We start from the raw sequence: 17,409 nt of genomic DNA on the forward strand, positions 1-17,409 counted from the left end.
TGACCAATAGGAATTTAATATGATCATATTTTGTTTATAAGAGTCCAAATAAAACATTTATACTAGTCTAATTTACACAAAAGGTTACAAGTTTTATAAAAATAAACATTTATGTTTTTATCACATTATGTGATACAAATGTCATGTGGCCCTTTATCTTAAAAACCACAGCAATTATTATCAGTATTTTGTATAAAATATATTAAATACAAATTTAGCTAATGTTTTACAATTATACATTTTAAAAGAAGTTATTTTGAAATATAAGATTTAGAATTAGGTGCCAAAAACATCTAGTTTGAGTTGTATGTTCAATTTGTGTTACTATGTTGTCTTTATATTTAATATTGATTCAACAGACTGTCTATAGTTTTATGTTTTATTTTTACTTTTGGTGAAAGAGCTAATCACCCTTCATGAGAAGCATGTAACCAGACCTATAATGAATGATAATACAACTGAGGAACGTGAAACTGAATTCTTAACAAAAGTTATCACACGTGTTAGTATTTGAATGTTCACTTACATTGAAAAGTGTGATACCATGCATTATATGTAATTCATTTAGAAATAGTGTCAAAAAAATATTTCTTTTCTGTTTTTTACTCAAAAATATTGTTGCATATGTTACTGGTAAATGTAATATAGCAATAAACTGTACTACTATAAACATAAATAAACCCATTACCTTTATCTCCAGCATAACTTCAGGGTCATTCCATGTCAAATCATCCAGATTTTGGAAAATTTTCCAGGTGACCCCCTCAGAATGCCTTGAAAAACTACACATGTCTTATCTACCCATATAATGAAAAATTGCAAAAGATTAGATCAATATCTCTAATAGTTTCTGATTTACAGCCCTGAAAAATTTAATTAATTTTTGTTTATTTTTGGCAAATTCATTTTCAGGCAACTTTGGCTGCTTAAAGCTGCAAAAGTAATGGTGGTAGAAGGCTGAAATTTGCTACACTGACTGAATTAAACTAACAGAATTAAAAAATGGTCTCAAACCAAGTTTATCTCTCTTAGGATTTACATAGTGAGGCTGTAAAACCACCTGAAAACTCAAAATCATAAAAAAACTTTGGTTTATGTAATAAGCCACAGCTCTAAGACTTAATATGATACAAAGCTAAATTTTGTTTTCAAATATTCTACAACATATCAGTTGATAAATCAGCAATTGTTGTAATTAAAAGTCTGTTAGATCTCCTGTAAAAAAATTTAGTTGCATGCAACTTTTTATGATATTGCTAAAAATAGCCATACTTCAGGCCACAGTTTGACCATGTCACCAGTTATTCAGCCTTTTCAGATTTTTACCATATATTCTTACATCTCTGAATATGATCTACAAAAAAAATCAAAATTGTATTCAACCTACTTTTTGAGTTATAATTTTTTAAAGTATCCTCTAACCACACGTTTTTTACTTAAAACAAAAAACTTCAATTCAGGTGTGTTACTGTGTGCAAATATATCAATACAATTTTGAAATAATTTACAAATCCCATTGAAATATTCTAATCAGCCTTTACCATATATTCTTACATCTCTGAACATGGTTTTAAAAAAAATCAAGGTTATGGAAAATAATAACTTATTCAATTCTAAGTGTCTCTGATATGTACCATTGGGCAAAGGACCACATTCAGGGCATTCAGTTTTTTCTTGTCAATCAGAAATCAGTCTTGCAGAATTGTGGAAAGTTTGATCTACTTGAGCACTTTGAAAAATGCAAAATTGTGGCAGGTATTAGGTCACATCATAGCTTTATTCTACCAACAAATTGTATATGAGAAGGCTATCAGATGATGATGTGTACACAGTTGTAACTGTTGGTAGTAGCAGTGAAAGTGATGCTGCAGTAGCTCAAATAGGGTCTAATGATAGCAATGACAATTATCAGCCAGGGAAATATGTTGCATGCATTTCCGATCATGAATGGTATGTGGAAAACATAAAAGATAGATCAGAAAAACATTCTGATGTGTTGATGTCATTTTTGAAGAAATCAAGAAACGAACTGTTCTCATGACCTGCAAGGTCACGTAAAGATGAAAGCTGAATTCCTTTCTAACATATTCTTTGTCTGATAAGTGCACCTACCATGCAAGGCAGCAGTGCTCGCCACTATGTTCTAAGTCAAAGTGATCTCAATATAATCAAACTCAAATTTCAGAAATTTATTCAAGCTGTCTAAACAAATCAATGCTTATTTGATGTTGTTAAAGCCAAGTTATCGCCAAAGCAGTTTTTGAAACATTTCATTGTCACGAATATTGCAGTTTGGTGTGCCTATAATCTTTCTCATTTATCCCCCGTTGTAGCACTGTGCTTTTTCTGTCTAATTTACCATTGTATTTATTATATTATGAATCTTAAACTCAGCCATATCTGTATAACTGTAATGCATATACAATATATTATTATTGCCATGTGACATAACTAGTTATGCCAATAAACTTTTTCAGAAATGAATTAATTCTTTCTTGTTTCCTACAACTTCATTATTTAACATTTTGAAAGGCTGGTTAGCATATTTCAGTGGGATTCATAAAATTCTGACAGGTATTTTTCAAAATTGTATGGATATATTTGCACACAGTAACACACCTGAACTGAATTTTTTAAAAATAAAAAATGTATGGTCAGAGGATATTTTAAAAAATTATAACTCAAAAAAAAAATTATAACTCAAAAAGTAGGTTGAACACCATCCTGATTTTATTTGTAGATCATATTCAGAGATGTAAGAATATATGGTACAAATCTGAAAAAGCTGAATAACTGGTGACATGGTCAAACTGTGGCCTGAAATAGGGCTATTTTTAGCTAAATCATAAAAAGTTGCATGCAACTAAATTTTTTTACAGGAGATCTAACAGACTTTTAATTACAACAATTGCTGATTTATCAACTAATATGTTGTAGGATATTTGAAAACAAAATTCAGCTTTGTAGTATATTAACTCTTAAAGCTATGGCTTATTAAATAAACCAATGTTTTTTTACAATTTTGGGTTTTCAGGTGATTTTACAGCCTCACTATGAAAATCCTAAGAGAGATAAACTTGGTATGAGACCATTTTTGAATTCTGTAAGATTAACACAGTGAGTGTAGCAAATTTCAGCCTTCTACCACCATTACTTTTGCAGCTTTAAGCAGCCAAAGTTGCCAAAATGAATTTGCCAAAAATAACAAAAAATTAATTAAAAGTTTACAGGGGTGTAAATCAGAAACTATTAGAGATATTGATCTAATCTTTGGCAATGTTTCATTATATGGGTAGATGAGCACATATAAATTATTTCAAGGCATTCTGTGGGGGTCACCTGCAGCTCCCTGGTTGATTTGACATGGAATGACCCTTTATTAACTCAATATTTTGCTATTACAGCTTCCACAAGAGCTATTGATATCTTTTAAAATCACTAATTCAGTTAAATCTAAATTTTAACACTGTCATTCATAAATGACATTTAAAGCTCAGGCTACTTTGAAGATTCTGTATATAGGTGTTAATATCACCACAAAACTAAGCAGAATAAATAGAGCATCAGACTCACTTATTACAATAGTATAAGAAACAGCTATCTCCTTTGAATCATTAATACCAAGTTCAGCATACAGGAAAAAAACACAATGTATGAAAAATAGCTGTATAGCTACTAAATATGGACTACATGATAGATACCAAAGTAAAAACATTGTTTATGAAATAACTTTTGGCAGATGCTCTAGTACAAGAAACTTGCTGACTCATACATGATTGAATATCTGAATATGTGTGTGGCATTTAAAACCTCAGTAATAACATGGCCTAACACAAGTGGGATAGCATCTATACACACTTATAAGGGTTAAAATATATGTTTAGACATTACTTTATGTGTGTATTGATATAATATGATGGCAAAATGCTTAGCAATACAAATATGAAGTAATGTTTTAGAATATCTTAACATATTATAAACCCAATAATGTTATTAGTTTACCTACTGGTTTACCATATTATGTATTTAACATTGTTGGTTTGATTTGTCTTAACAATACAAATTCAAGAATGTTTGATATTATTTTCATATTATCTAAACTTTCTAATCACTTGTATTAATGTTCAGTTTATGAATGATAGTGTTTCAGTTTAGAATTAACTAGATTTGTAAACATGTAGATATCAACAGCTCCTGAAGAAGCTGTAATAGTGAAATATTGAGCTAATAAAGCTACATTATATAGACATAGATCGTGATTTTATTTATGCTTTACAGAAATGTTTCATAATAAACTCCAGTTTCCATTTAACAAAGTTAAAAATAATAATAAACTGTATTGTTTGTAATGTTAATGTATTCAAACAATTCTGCTGTCAACAGGTGGCTTATCTTCTTCAGGGATAAAGCAAGAAATATAAAGTATATATATAACTTATAAAACAAGAAGTAAGTTTGATTGGCTAACTAACAAACACCCAATCAGTTACATGGGTGTGGATCTCTATACATGTTATGGAATATAAAGAATATTGTGAAAGTTGAAGACAAGACAAGGTAAACACAATACTTTGTATTGCTTTCACCAACTACTTCAACTTGCAAATATCTTAAACAAAGAGAACACATGCCTACTAAACACTAGAAAAGTACCTTTTAAAGCCAACAACCCAAAATTGACACCAGTAACCTCACTAAAAATAAAATTTCACCAACCATTTCCAACAATGCCAGTCTTCATCGATTATTGTCTGATGCTAAAATTTGACTTGTGAACAAAAGCCTTTGTCCCACAGATAGAGTTGTTAATAAACCTAAGTTTTACCTGACATTCTTGAACCCTCTTGAAAACTAAGACTCAGTGAAGCCTTTTTCATCAAGCCTTCTTTCTTCTGATCACCAACCTGGATCTGCCTTCAAAGAGAAACCTTTTTGGAAAGTTTCCACTAACATACAGCTATATTAACTATTACAAAAGACACTACTTCAGCTTTAAAGTAATCAAAACATGCTCATAATAACATTAACTCTCTCAACATGGGCTTGGACAATTTGACTGACCATATGACCTCTTTGCACTTATTAAGTCTTCACAGATTTAGTATCTAACTTCCAGTATAGTGTGTATATCTACAAATTTTGACAGACTTTTCTTTTAATATTATAAGCCTTTCACATACAAAAAATCACATTAATCAGTGAAGTATTTTCAAAAAACTTGAAATAAAAAATTTTCCACGAATGTGTTGAGTATTTATTTTGAATACATTCATGTGCAAAATAACTTTCATCTTAAGATTAAATATACTTTTCCTCATCTCAAAAATCTCAAATTTCATGTGTAATCCATAAAATCTCCCAAATACATTTCAATTTTTTCTCAGTTAAACTTTATGTTTTATCTGTTATTTTCTCTACTGCATTTCCAAATGGGATTGGTGAGTTTGTCTGGCAGTTTAAGCACCAAAGAAATTTATACAAGTCTAAATTAACCCTTATATATATATATATATATCTAGAATGATATATTTTCACATGGATGTCTCATGAAAAATTTTATTGTATTATTATTTATTTAACCTAATGAAATCTTAACTAACCCAAAAAGATCCCTATTCTTACATTTTAGTTACTTTTATAATAATAAATATAGAATAAAAATGAAAAACAATAAATAAAGTACTTACCCAAACTTCTTTTTTCTTGCTTTTAGTTGTTAGTGAAACTTATTTTTTTATACTCTTGGTAGTTATGCACTAAATGCTTTTTTTATTTAACTACGTAATACACCAAAGAATATAGGCTAATGACATGCAAAAAAGTACATAATTACTTCTGACTCTCAGAGTTTTTCTGGCTTTTTAACTATCTCAAGAGCTACTTCAAATTTATCCAAGCTAGTTATCTATCTTCTGGGAACAAAGCTTATACTAACAGTGAAATTGACAATTCTCTGGTCAGTAAAATAGTGTTATACAATATGTCATTTGATAGACAAATACCTATTAGTTATACTTAATACAGAATTAAATTTGAGATAACTATTAACAAATCCTGAAAGATAGGATGTTGCAAGAGGGGTCTGATTTTCTATTTGATATCTTTGTAACCAAAGAAAATTTGATGTTTTAAAAATTATGGTTCATCTGAATAAACAGACCAATGATGATTTTATAGTGAGTAATTTACGTTTAAACCGAAAACATACCACCCTTTAATGTTAGAGCTACTCTTCCACATTGGCTTTTACTATCTAAGCATTGATATGGGAACTAGGTTTTATGTGAAGAGCATACATGTTCTGGATGTGGTGTAGTTCCTCCACTTGTGTACTATTTTTATCTTGGTACACAACTCTTCAATGCAGATGCTTGTGTATGGATCATGCCCTCATTAGCCTCTTTACCTTCTCCATGTGGGATTCTAACTGTGCTATCAGCAGATGGTATGTTCTGGAAGTTAACATTTTCTTCAATTGAAAAAGTAAATTACTTTAACAGGGTCCCAGAAATCACCACTATATTTTATCTTGTCAGAAATGGAAGTATATGACAATTAAAAAGATGATCCTACATAAAACACATGAATGAAATAAAATGTTATTAATCACTGAGTAGAAATCAGTAGCACACACTTTAAGATGTTAAAATACATCAAAATCTATTATGGAAGATTGAGATTCAAAACAATTTTTTTTTTTTTTTTTTATAAACACAATAGATGACAAAACCAGTCAAACTAATGCTTCAAACTGAGTCAAAATTTCTATATCAGCTGGCATAAGTAATTTAATGGCTAAACATGCCAGAGAAAGTTGTGTATGCTTTATTTTGGTCCTGTCATGAACAGTTGATAATGCGATATCAGTAATTGTAATTTTCCATCTACAATACACCATAACAAATGTATATAATTTTTTTCACGTATTTTGACTGTTAGCTATATGTTGAATATAGTTTTTACAAATGGCATCATAATATAATCCTTAAAGAATTTTCTAAACCGAATCAGATAGTTTTAATGAGATAGTACGGATATGATGGCCAGAACTGTAATTTTGTAAGCATAACAACAGTTTATAATATCTTCCAGGGAAATCCTCACCAGTTCAGTAACCGTTACAATGTTCATCAAACCAGTCTACTTCAACTTTCAAGTTAAATTCTATAAAACTCTCAGGACTAATAAATATAAGCTTTAACACATGGCAAGGTGGTCAGGGCATTCGACTCACAGTCTTTCATCTGTTGGGGTATTTTTACGTAACGTTAACCACACTATTCGATAACATGTGATGATTAGATGCTTTCCCTCTAGTCTTATATTGTTAAACTAGGGGCGGCTGGCGCAGATAGCCTTAGCGCAGATTTGCGCAAAATAATAATAAAAAAAGAAAGTCCAGTTCCAAAAGGTCATATAACATCAAATGTGTTTTTTAAATTGGACATTCATCGTTTCGTTTTCCAACTTTTCCATGAGCCTTCACTAAAACACAAACTACATAAAGTTTAACTGACAGTACAAATATTTAGTTGGTTTAATTAATAAATGAAATGTACTTCGATCAATAACATTTGTCATAAGATATTCTTAGCTATAATGATATTCCCATTACTACCGTATTTTTCAAAAACTACGTTTCGAGATTAAGCCCTTGATCGGGTTAATAGGACTTCCATTTCGATGGAAGGAATAATTTGTGCTTGATATTACCATATCAACTTATTATTAAAGTCAGTATTCAACACAACATTTCAATGTGTTGATTTTACACTTAACTGGCTCTCTGTGTTTTACCGTAAGATGTCTATTAATAATAATATTTGAAATAAACTTGTTTACGTTGAGACATTCAATGCCTGTTATTCAGTTAGAGTAGCCAGCAGGTTAATGTGGTTGAGGGGAACGGAAAATGACTAGCTGTCGTTAATGACGTTATTTATAATACTCTGATAATGTAAGATTTTTCAGATTCAATAGACCAAATAATTCTCATAATACAATAGGTAACTAGGCAGAACGGTCTGGAGTGGAGTTCCACCTCTTGATGGTTTAAGATATTAGCGTTTCCAGACTTCGAATTGGATTAAACCGTATTTCGTGTTGTTACTACAATGTGGATCAGAAATGTGATTCCATCTCTTTCAAATCCAACCAGTGCTGGTACCACAGTTTGATGTATTGTATCATTTATTCCTCTTTATCTTGTTGTATAGTGAAGTACAGTGCCCATTTGTTCTTCTCTTTCTCTTGTTTTGTAGTGAAGTACGGTGTTAATTTGTTGTTCTCTTGTCGTATAGTGAAGTACACTGTGGAGTTGTTATTATCAATCTCTTGTTATATAGCGAAGTACACTAATATTTTTCTCATATCTTACATAACTATGTAATATATGAATTACAGTCTATTCAAGTTGAAAACATCAAGGCTAATGTGTTAGAGATTTTAGGGAGAGAAAGAATTTAGTTAAAACGTGTTACAACCCTCAGATGAAAATGATGGACCTGAGGAGAAACTCTACCATACAATAAAAAATTTAACAGTTAATGACATTGTAATGGTATTATTATGTCGGAATTATTTCTCGCTATGACACATAGGGGGCTGGTAGTCCTTCCCATCACTCATGGGCAGAAAACGATCGTTCATTCCTTCGTTTCAAATCAAAACACGTTACGATTTAAAGAGCGCTTTGGCTGTCGTTAACAGATTTAAAGATTTTATTCTTGCTAATACTAATATACTCCTCAGATTGGAGAAAAGCTTTAGAATCTATGAGAAAAAAAAAAGGTTTGTTTGAACTCACAGAGATTAAAACATTTTCTGTAATAGTGGAGACATTCTTTCACTTTGACCAGGTATCTCAACAAAGTTTAGTGAATACACGATTGGTCACTCCAATAACATCAAAATTTGTAGTAAAAACAACAATATAAGTTTTTGGTTTATTCACAAAACTACACAATGGGCTATCTGTACACTACCCACCATGAGTATCGAAACCCGGGTTTTAACAGCGTGAGCCCACAGACATGCTGCTGTGCCATTGAGGGGGGAACAACACGAAAGAAACCTTTTCTTAGTGTGTTACATTTTACATTTTATATCGAACAAGTATCCGATTTATTATGTTAAGTATTTAGGATTCCATTGAACAAGAAATTTTAATTTAGAAATTGAATTTCGACATGCAGGTTATTCTCAAATTGGAGTAAAATTACACGAACATCAACAAAATAAAAATCTATTATAATAAAAAGATTTATTATGCAAAAAATAATAGCATCATTGAGAATTACAAACATGTCGGAGGACATCACTTTTTAACGTTCAAAGCATCTGTTGGAGAGACTTTCATTGACTGGGGTCCAAACTATTTGTCAACTCGATTACCAAGATTAATAATTTGTTTATTTTTTATAAAAATGGATTGTTTACTTTTGTTTATAAAAGAGAATTACAGCAACACATTTTCACACCTAAGGATATCTGTACTAACACGGTAACAAATTAAATTTGTATACACTTCATACAAAAGTGGATTTACATCATAGTGATTTTGATTTTTAAAACAATTCTGTTGCTGGTATAAGATAATTTTAGATTTAAACATTTACTACATATTTAACTTTTTATTATCTCAATAACACAGTACAGTTTGCATAAATCAGCTAATAAGAAATAGTCAAATAAGTAGAGGTAACAGCACTGGCAACATCAGAAACAGTCGACAAGAATTTAACGTAGTTGACAGTTTTGTAAAATAAAAAATAACAAAAATGAGTGTTTGTCGACATAAATAGGAAGTAATTTCCTCAAAACTGACCAGGTATGCAAAAGTGATGCAACATAAATGGATTTTGAAAGATCATGAAAAAATCTAAACAATCAAAAACAAAATACAGTGCGCTGTATGTCATATAGTTGACAATATTGTTTGTATAGTCATATCATTGTAGTATCTATTTATCTCAACTTTATCAAATACTTTTCATGTAATCAAATTAATACAAGTTTCTTTTGTTTAATTTGGAACCTGTCAAGTACGAAAAAGTATGAAATGTCATTATCTTTATTGAGTCAAGAAAAGTAACACAGTTGACAAAACATGTTTAAAATTAAACATTTAAATTAAATACCATCTTGGCCTTCATCACATTATAATGTAACCTTGATTATTCATCTTGAATTTTAAAATGTCTTTCAAAAGTGTTACTGGTATTTTGACATATGCTTCAGTATATCTTCCCATATTTTGGGATCAACTTCACAACGGCTCGGGAATTATGGGAAGAACATTTTCGTATGCATACCAGCACACATCCTCAATAGGCCTGGGCCAGTAAAATCTGTTGTGTCCAATTCTGTGCATACATTTAACGGACACATCTTGTTCATCAAAATCTAGGACTATTCCTAGGTAGGGCACATCACCATATGACACAACAGCATGTTTGCCCAATAATATTTCTCCATCCATTTTCTTTTCCAGTATTCCATATTAAATTCTGCATGTCCTTTCTCCGCTGTCTCTGTTCCTTGACCTGTTCTCTTTGTTCTTGCTGGTCCCTGCTGTGTCTCGTCTGCTGCTTCTGATCTGTTTCCTGCCTTCTCTTGTGTTGCTGGTCTGTTTCCTGTCTTTTTCTTATATAACGCACAACAAACATCATTCTTGTTTTATTGACACATTTTTATTTTTGTGCCATAATACCAATAACTGAAAGGCAATACAATAAATTTTGTCAACAATGCTACTAAATCTGTAAACTCTGACTATTTAAGGTAACATAGCTGACCATAACAGCATTAACATATTTATTGTTAATATGACTACACATACACAAACCATTCCTATTGTCGCTCAATCACATGTGCAACTTTATGATCTTCAGCAAAATGCGTTATTGAAAATTACATTTACAACCTCTATTCTTTCAACACGTCACGCTGGTAACAATGTTGACTTGAATTTGTGAAATATACCAACCTCAAAGTGAATTATTGCACGATTCTTCGCTCTCTCTCTCATAGTTATTTGAATATTTATTATTATATACCCAGAAGGGTCAAGTTTCGTCGACCTCTTCCTCTTTCCTTTAAATTTTGGTCTTGTAACCGTCGAGTGTATTTATATATTGTACACGAGGGCCAGAGTAATCCGCACTTACTCAGGCCCCTATCAGGGCAATGCCCATGCAATATCTACACATTCACTTGGTTCATATAAATCATTTCTCTTTATAGTTCCATAATTATTTGCACTTTCATTAGATAGGTATCAATTATAAAACGTTTACTTAAAAAAAAAACTTTCAATGTTTAGTAATTAACCCCTAAACTAATGTGGAGTCTAGTTTATAGGTGGCCTTTTTTAATTTATTTATTTAGAAAATATATATATTCACTAGAGAAAGATGTTTAGGTCTATCCTCATCATGTATACAATACCTGTCAAGTTCGCTTACTAGTTCATTTTTTCTCCAATTTTTGTCAAAATAGTTTATTGTACTATATAGGAGTCTATCTACTATTGTTTCCATGCGTGCGTATTTATGCATGAATTCAGATGATGTTACTCTGAGTACTTTATAAGCTGTTGTGAGTAGTGTATTTTGTATTGTTTGTAGTAGTTTTTTTTTTACTTGCGTGTATCCATGCAGGGGCTGCATAGTCAATGACGGGTCTAATATACGTTTTATATATTTTTATGATATTATCTGCCGCTGCTCCACTATTTTTACCAGTTCGACTCCTAACATAGTTTGTTCTTCGTCAAATTTTTATTCTTATATTATTTATGTGATTTATCCACCTTAATTTTGAGTCGAATGCAATTCCTAAAAATTTTGCAAATGTAGCAGTCTGAAGGAGTCCTCCATTCATATAGATCTGCGGTTGTGCTTTTTTATGTTTAGTTAACTTTGCGAATACTACTAGTTGTGTTTATTTTTATTCTGTATTTTTAACAATATCCACTTATTCTATTTAACTGTGATTGTATGTTTGTGGCTGCTATTGGTGCACTTTTCCGGACTGCTACATCGTCTGCGAACTATGAGGAGTATCCATTATTTGGATCTTTTAGAGGCATATTATTCACGTACATGATGTATAGGATAGGACTAACCACCCCTCCTGGAGGGACACCAGCTTCTGGAGTGAAACACTGAGAAGGTCCCTTCATTCAACATTAACTCTACATATTCTGTTTTCCACAAAGTTGGATAGCCAGCGAATAGTTCCCCGCGGTATTCCCAGTTCTTGCATTCGGAACCAGAAACCGTTGTTCCACACAATGTCGAAAGCCTTTTCAATATCAAGAAAGCAAGCGACAGTACATTCTCGTTTATTAAAACTATCAACAATTGCTTCTGTTAATCCAACTAAATGGTCCGTAGTTTGTCTGGATTTTCTGAAACCATTTTGTTCTTCTGGTAATGTTGATGTTATCTCCAGGAATATAAAGAGTCTGTTACCGATTATTCTTTCAAGAATTTTGCCAAAACAGCTGGTCAGGCTGATTGGTCGGTAGCTATTTGGGTTATTGGCTGGCTTTCCTTCTTTATAGAATATTAGTACATTTGCACGCTTCTAAGAAACCGGGATATAACCAGAGTATAATGATAAATTAAAAATTGCAGTGAGATATTCAAATAATTTCAGTGTTTTTTTTTTCTTTCTAGACGAATAGCTTGTGTACCATCTTCTCCTGGAAATTTATTTTTTTGTGTTAGTAATTGCTTCTATGAATCCTTGTGCAGATTGAAAGCACTCTGATTATTTGGCAGTAATTATCAATAAATGTTTTTATTTTTTACTGTTTTCATAATTTGTTTGGTAGCCAATGGTGTACGTCTTTTTCGTATTCCTTTCAATTTGTTTTTTTGTAATCAAATTTTTCTTTTATATATATATATATATATATATTTATTGTATTTTATGGGGGGGGGGTAGATTGAAAACACGCCATATAGGTAAAATGATCACAGTGTGCATCTTTTCCCCATGAAATTTAACTAATTTTTGACTCATGTTATACAAGTTTAGGCATAAGTCTAGTATGTCACTGGTATTGGTGGCATACGTTGTATTCGTAGGCGTGTCGTCGTTCAGGAAGGTTATGTTGTGTTCATCTATGAATTGGAGAAGTCTTCATATGCATTTGTTGAATTGCATCCAAGGTTGATGTGTTTACTGTTTAAATCTCCGATTAAAAGGGTATTTTGATTGTGAGAAAAAGATGTAATTAAATTTAAGTCTATTTGTTTTGTGGATGAACAATAAATTCCAGCTATTGTGACGGTAGAACGATTATTTAACAGGATGTCGGTAGTGATATCTTCATTGTTGCTGTTAATTTGAATTTCAGTAACTGATAATTTGTTTTATGTAGCAGCAACATTCCTCTCTTTTTATCCTGTTTATTTAATCGGTCTTTCCTTATAGTTGTGTAGTATGGTATTTTAAATCTATTGGTTTTGTATAGTAAGGTTTCACTTACTATTACAGTTTCTGGGGTAGTTTGTTGAATTAGGTCTTCCAATCTCATGTTTCTTGGAAGCCAGTGCACCTTAGATGTTGACATATACAACAGTGAATTTAAGTTGATAGCAGGTATCCTGTAAGTGTTGTTAATATTTGTGAAATGTAAGGTATGATGTGTTTTTATGCCGTGTTTAAGAGTAGGTCAAGACAAGTTGTTTGTGTGGGTTTTATGTATTCGGCTAAAAAGTCTGTCATGAAATTTGTAATTATATTTACAAATTTATTTGGTCATTTGCTTTTGTTTCCTTAATGAGGTTGTCATTATCTTGCGGTTTTTGTGTATGCGTGTTGCGTTTTATCTGCGTACTGTTGTTTGTCACAACTATTGGTTTTTGCTGTTGGTTTTGTTTTGATATTTGTGCGATTGCTTTTTTAAGTGTTTGTACGTATGTTATTTTGTCTTCTGTCATTGTTGGTTTTGTTTATTGTGCATTGGCATCTGTTTCGTTGTCGTTTGATGGTGCGTTTTTAATTTCGTATATTTATTTGTTTGTATTTTTCACAGCCTTTAGAATTTGATGTGTTCTTAGCCACAGTTACAACATTTTGGGCTTTTCCTGTTCTTTTTTGCATTGCGATACGTGATGTTCCCCACCACATCCACAACACCTCCATGTTGCTGACATGCTACTGAAACATGTCCATATCTCTGACAATTGCAACATTGTGTTACTACAATTGCCGGTGTTTTCATTTGTTCTAATTGGTATCTCTGATACCAGAGTATAATTCCTTTACTTATTAGATTTAACGTATTGTAAGTGTATTTTATGTCGACCAGTACAAGGTTTGTAGATTTTTGTGTTATTTTTTATATGATACGGTCAACTTGAGTGTGAGGAATATTTTCTTCGTCTTGTTCCTTTTTGATGTCGTCAGTAATTATCGAGAAATGCTTGCATGCTGTTGCTCAGCCATGAAAACTCATTTCATATAGCTCCCGACCAACAGTTCTTGTACTGACGTTGCTTCCAGAGTCTGTTTACGTTAAATACAAGTCACAAGCAAGCTATATAAACCCATCCACTTATGACAACATTTCCTGGACTGATTACATAGTTTTCATATAGCCACGAGTTGGGTGTGTTTTCGACTAAAAAATAAGTTATCAGAGATTCTGCATCCACCACACTTTACTTAAATTTCTATTCAAGCAATGTCAAATTAATGAAATATTTTTTATTTGATAAGGCACCGTTGCCTATAGTCTTATAATTCAGAATAAACAGGAACGTTATTGAGAGTTGAGGTGTTAGTAATTTAAATGGCTTGGAATCAGTCATACAATGTGTAAAAATAGCAGAAAAAGTCCATCAGAATCTTCTTAGCTATCAGAGATAAAGTCATTTTTTCTTTTCTGAAAAAGTTGATAACATTTTATTTATACTAAATCAATCAAAATTTCTTAACCTCAAAATTACAAAGACCGATACACAGTTTAAAACAGGAATCCACTAGAAAAAAAAAAAAATCACCCATATTGGACTACACATTCTTGGGACTCAGCACGTAAAAAAACAACAACAAAAAACAATATACTAAGAAATCAAATAAACACAGCCATAAAACTATGCTCGCCAGATAAAATTAACGACAAATTAAACAAAATAAGACAATACTTCATCAACATAGTTTCCTCCACAAAGCATAGAAAACGTGATACGGACACATCTAGACAAAAAGCAACTAATAAAAAGTAAATATACGAATTAAAAAAAACATAATAATCACGAAACCACATACTGGTGCATGCCATATGTTCCCCATATCAAAAGAAAAATAACAAACATTTGGCAAAAACTAGTAAAAAGTATGATATTCCGGTTAATACCAAATTTATTCAAAAACCAGCCACAAAACTGAGGTCTATACTATGTAAAACCTACACTGACAAACAAAACACCAACATTATTTATAAAATACAAATGTGATAAGTGCCACGACTTCTATATTCGAGGAACAAGTAGAAAATGGAAACCAGATTCAAATAACACAAAAAGCCACCTTCACACGTTTTCGAGCACTGGAACTCAAATAAACACAACATAACCATAGAAAACACTCAAATACTAAATAAAGAAACAAACAAAGCAACGCAAAATTAAGAAAGCCTTCCTCATACAACAACTTAAGCCTAAAATGAACCAATATAAAGGAACACCTTTATACCGATATTAAAAAATATATCCAACATCTAAGCACGCCTTCTACATTTCTATACTCAATTTCACAAGCGCCTTCAAGCATGCGGGCAGCAACCGGTTCTTTGTGAACCTGACGATGACCAAAGGAGGTCGAAACGTTGTTCGATCCTCTATTATTGCCTTCTCTACACATAGCAGCCGTTTTTAAATATATAATTTGTTTAATAAATTGGTCCCTGTACAGGTACCTCCTCTGGCCAAAGTGTGTTTGTTTTAATACAATCTGCATATAAAATAAGATAGTTGTACGTTTACTATTTAGGAAGTGGGGGGGGAGTTTAAGCCTAATTGACATCTACCTTAAATAAATCTTGCCAAGCGGTCTTACTGAAAGTGTCAAGATAATACAAGACAATAATAACAACACTAATAAGACTATGAAACATTAAGTTTTTAATTAATTTCAGATCAAAACAAAAATAAAAAGTATATTGAAGGTATGATTTACAGCAAAAGAATTATACACAATGTATTTCAGTACTAATAAAAACATTTACGCTCTCTCCCCTCTAATACGTCGAGCTAACTGGATGTCTTTCGGCATAATTGTCACGCGCTTAGCGTGAATGGCGCACAAATTTGTATCTTCAAAAAGCCCCACCAAATAAGCTTCAGCAGCTTCTTGCAATGCTAAAACTGCCGTACTTTGGAACCTCAGATCAGTCCTACGGTCTTGAGCAATTTCTCTAACCAATCGCTGAAACGGCAATTTCCTGATAAGCATGTCTGTAGATTTCTGATACCGTCTGATTTCTCGTAGTGCAACAGTTCCTACCAGGAATGAAACAAACTTAACACTATCTTTGTAGCGTTTCAGCTCTACTAATACTGTATATTATTATAATAATAAACAATTCGAGTCAACCATAAAATTTTCGCTTACCTGTGGAGGGAATTAGTTTTGTTTAGAAAATAACAAACTAGAAACATGGAACAAGCAAAAACAATGCGTATCATTAGTATTATTACATGATGAAAGTAATAAAATAACAAAGAAATTTAAATTAGTAGACAGTTTATAGTTGTTAGGTTTTTTTTCAAAGCAGTAAAATATTTTGTTCTATAAATCAATCAGTGCTTAATAGCAGGCAATATCAAAACCCGACATATTTAAATATAACAAAACAATTGTGGAAGTATAAAATTTCATCGAAACAAATCACTAATAGTATTTTATTACACCTTCCTTTCACCAACCTGGACGATAACGATGAGGTTTTTTAATACCGCCAGTTGCTGGAGCACTTTTTCTTGCTACTTTGGTTGCTAACTGTTTTCTTGGAGCTTTTCCACCTGTAGATTTTCTAGCTGTTTGTTTTGTTCGAGCCATTTTATAATACTAATAGCTAACTATTTTGATCATCATCCACTGCAATCTACTTTTATAATGACGCACTACCTATCATACATTTGGCTCTTATATAAACACCCGGATACCAATAAAGCAAGTGTTATTTACATAAGCCTTCACTATTGTCGAACCTACGCATTTCGTGGGGAAGTTTTGGGCGAAGAGCTGGATAATCATATTACTGTTCTATACAATAATTTATTTGTATAAATTAGCAAAAACAAAGTTTATTTATCACATAATATGAATTTAGCCTTGCGCGCATGACAAAACTTTCATTTGTGGTATATATAAGTATAATGAATTATA

The 17,409-nt window shown here is 31.7% G+C and overlaps 1 protein-coding gene and 1 long non-coding RNA gene across 3 annotated transcripts in view; both read right to left on the minus strand.

Moving 5' to 3' along the window:
• Positions 1 to 7,307, minus strand: part of LOC143237666 (uncharacterized) — a 42,655-nt gene extending 35,348 nt beyond the window's left edge. The window contains exons 1-2 of one of the 2 annotated variants that reach the window (XR_013020189.1): positions 5,688 to 7,307; positions 4,826 to 4,910 (exon numbers count right to left, since the gene is read on the minus strand). This is a non-coding gene — a long non-coding RNA (uncharacterized LOC143237666). Of the gene's footprint in view, positions 1 to 4,825; positions 4,915 to 5,687 lie in introns of both variants that reach the window. The other variant, XR_013020188.1, reaches the window with a different exon arrangement.
• An 8,812-nt stretch (positions 7,308 to 16,119) lies between these two features.
• Positions 16,120 to 17,138, minus strand: LOC143239066 (histone H3-like). Its single transcript, XM_076479860.1, has 2 exons — positions 16,947 to 17,138; positions 16,120 to 16,520 (listed from the first exon to the last, which is right to left on the minus strand). Exons 1-2 carry the CDS (start codon positions 17,077 to 17,079, stop codon positions 16,243 to 16,245), a joined length of 411 nt encoding a protein of 136 aa, XP_076335975.1. The 5' UTR covers positions 17,080 to 17,138; the 3' UTR covers positions 16,120 to 16,242.
• Positions 17,139 to 17,409: the final 271 nt, after the last annotated feature.

The sequence above is a fragment of the Tachypleus tridentatus genome, chromosome 13, assembly GCF_004210375.1.
Source record: "Tachypleus tridentatus isolate NWPU-2018 chromosome 13, ASM421037v1, whole genome shotgun sequence".
Classification (NCBI taxonomy): Eukaryota; Metazoa; Arthropoda; class Merostomata; order Xiphosura; family Limulidae; genus Tachypleus; species Tachypleus tridentatus.

Excerpts from the sequence above, each read along its gene's own strand:
- LOC143239066 (XM_076479860.1), bottom strand. The coding sequence starts at position 17,079 with ATGGCTCGAACAAAACAAACAGCTAGAAAATCTACAGGTGGAAAAGCT. Across the intron at positions 16,521-16,946 it reads ACCTCATCGTTATCGTCCAG|GAACTGTTGCACTACGAGAA; the intron begins GTTGGTGAAAGG and ends CATTCCTGGTAG.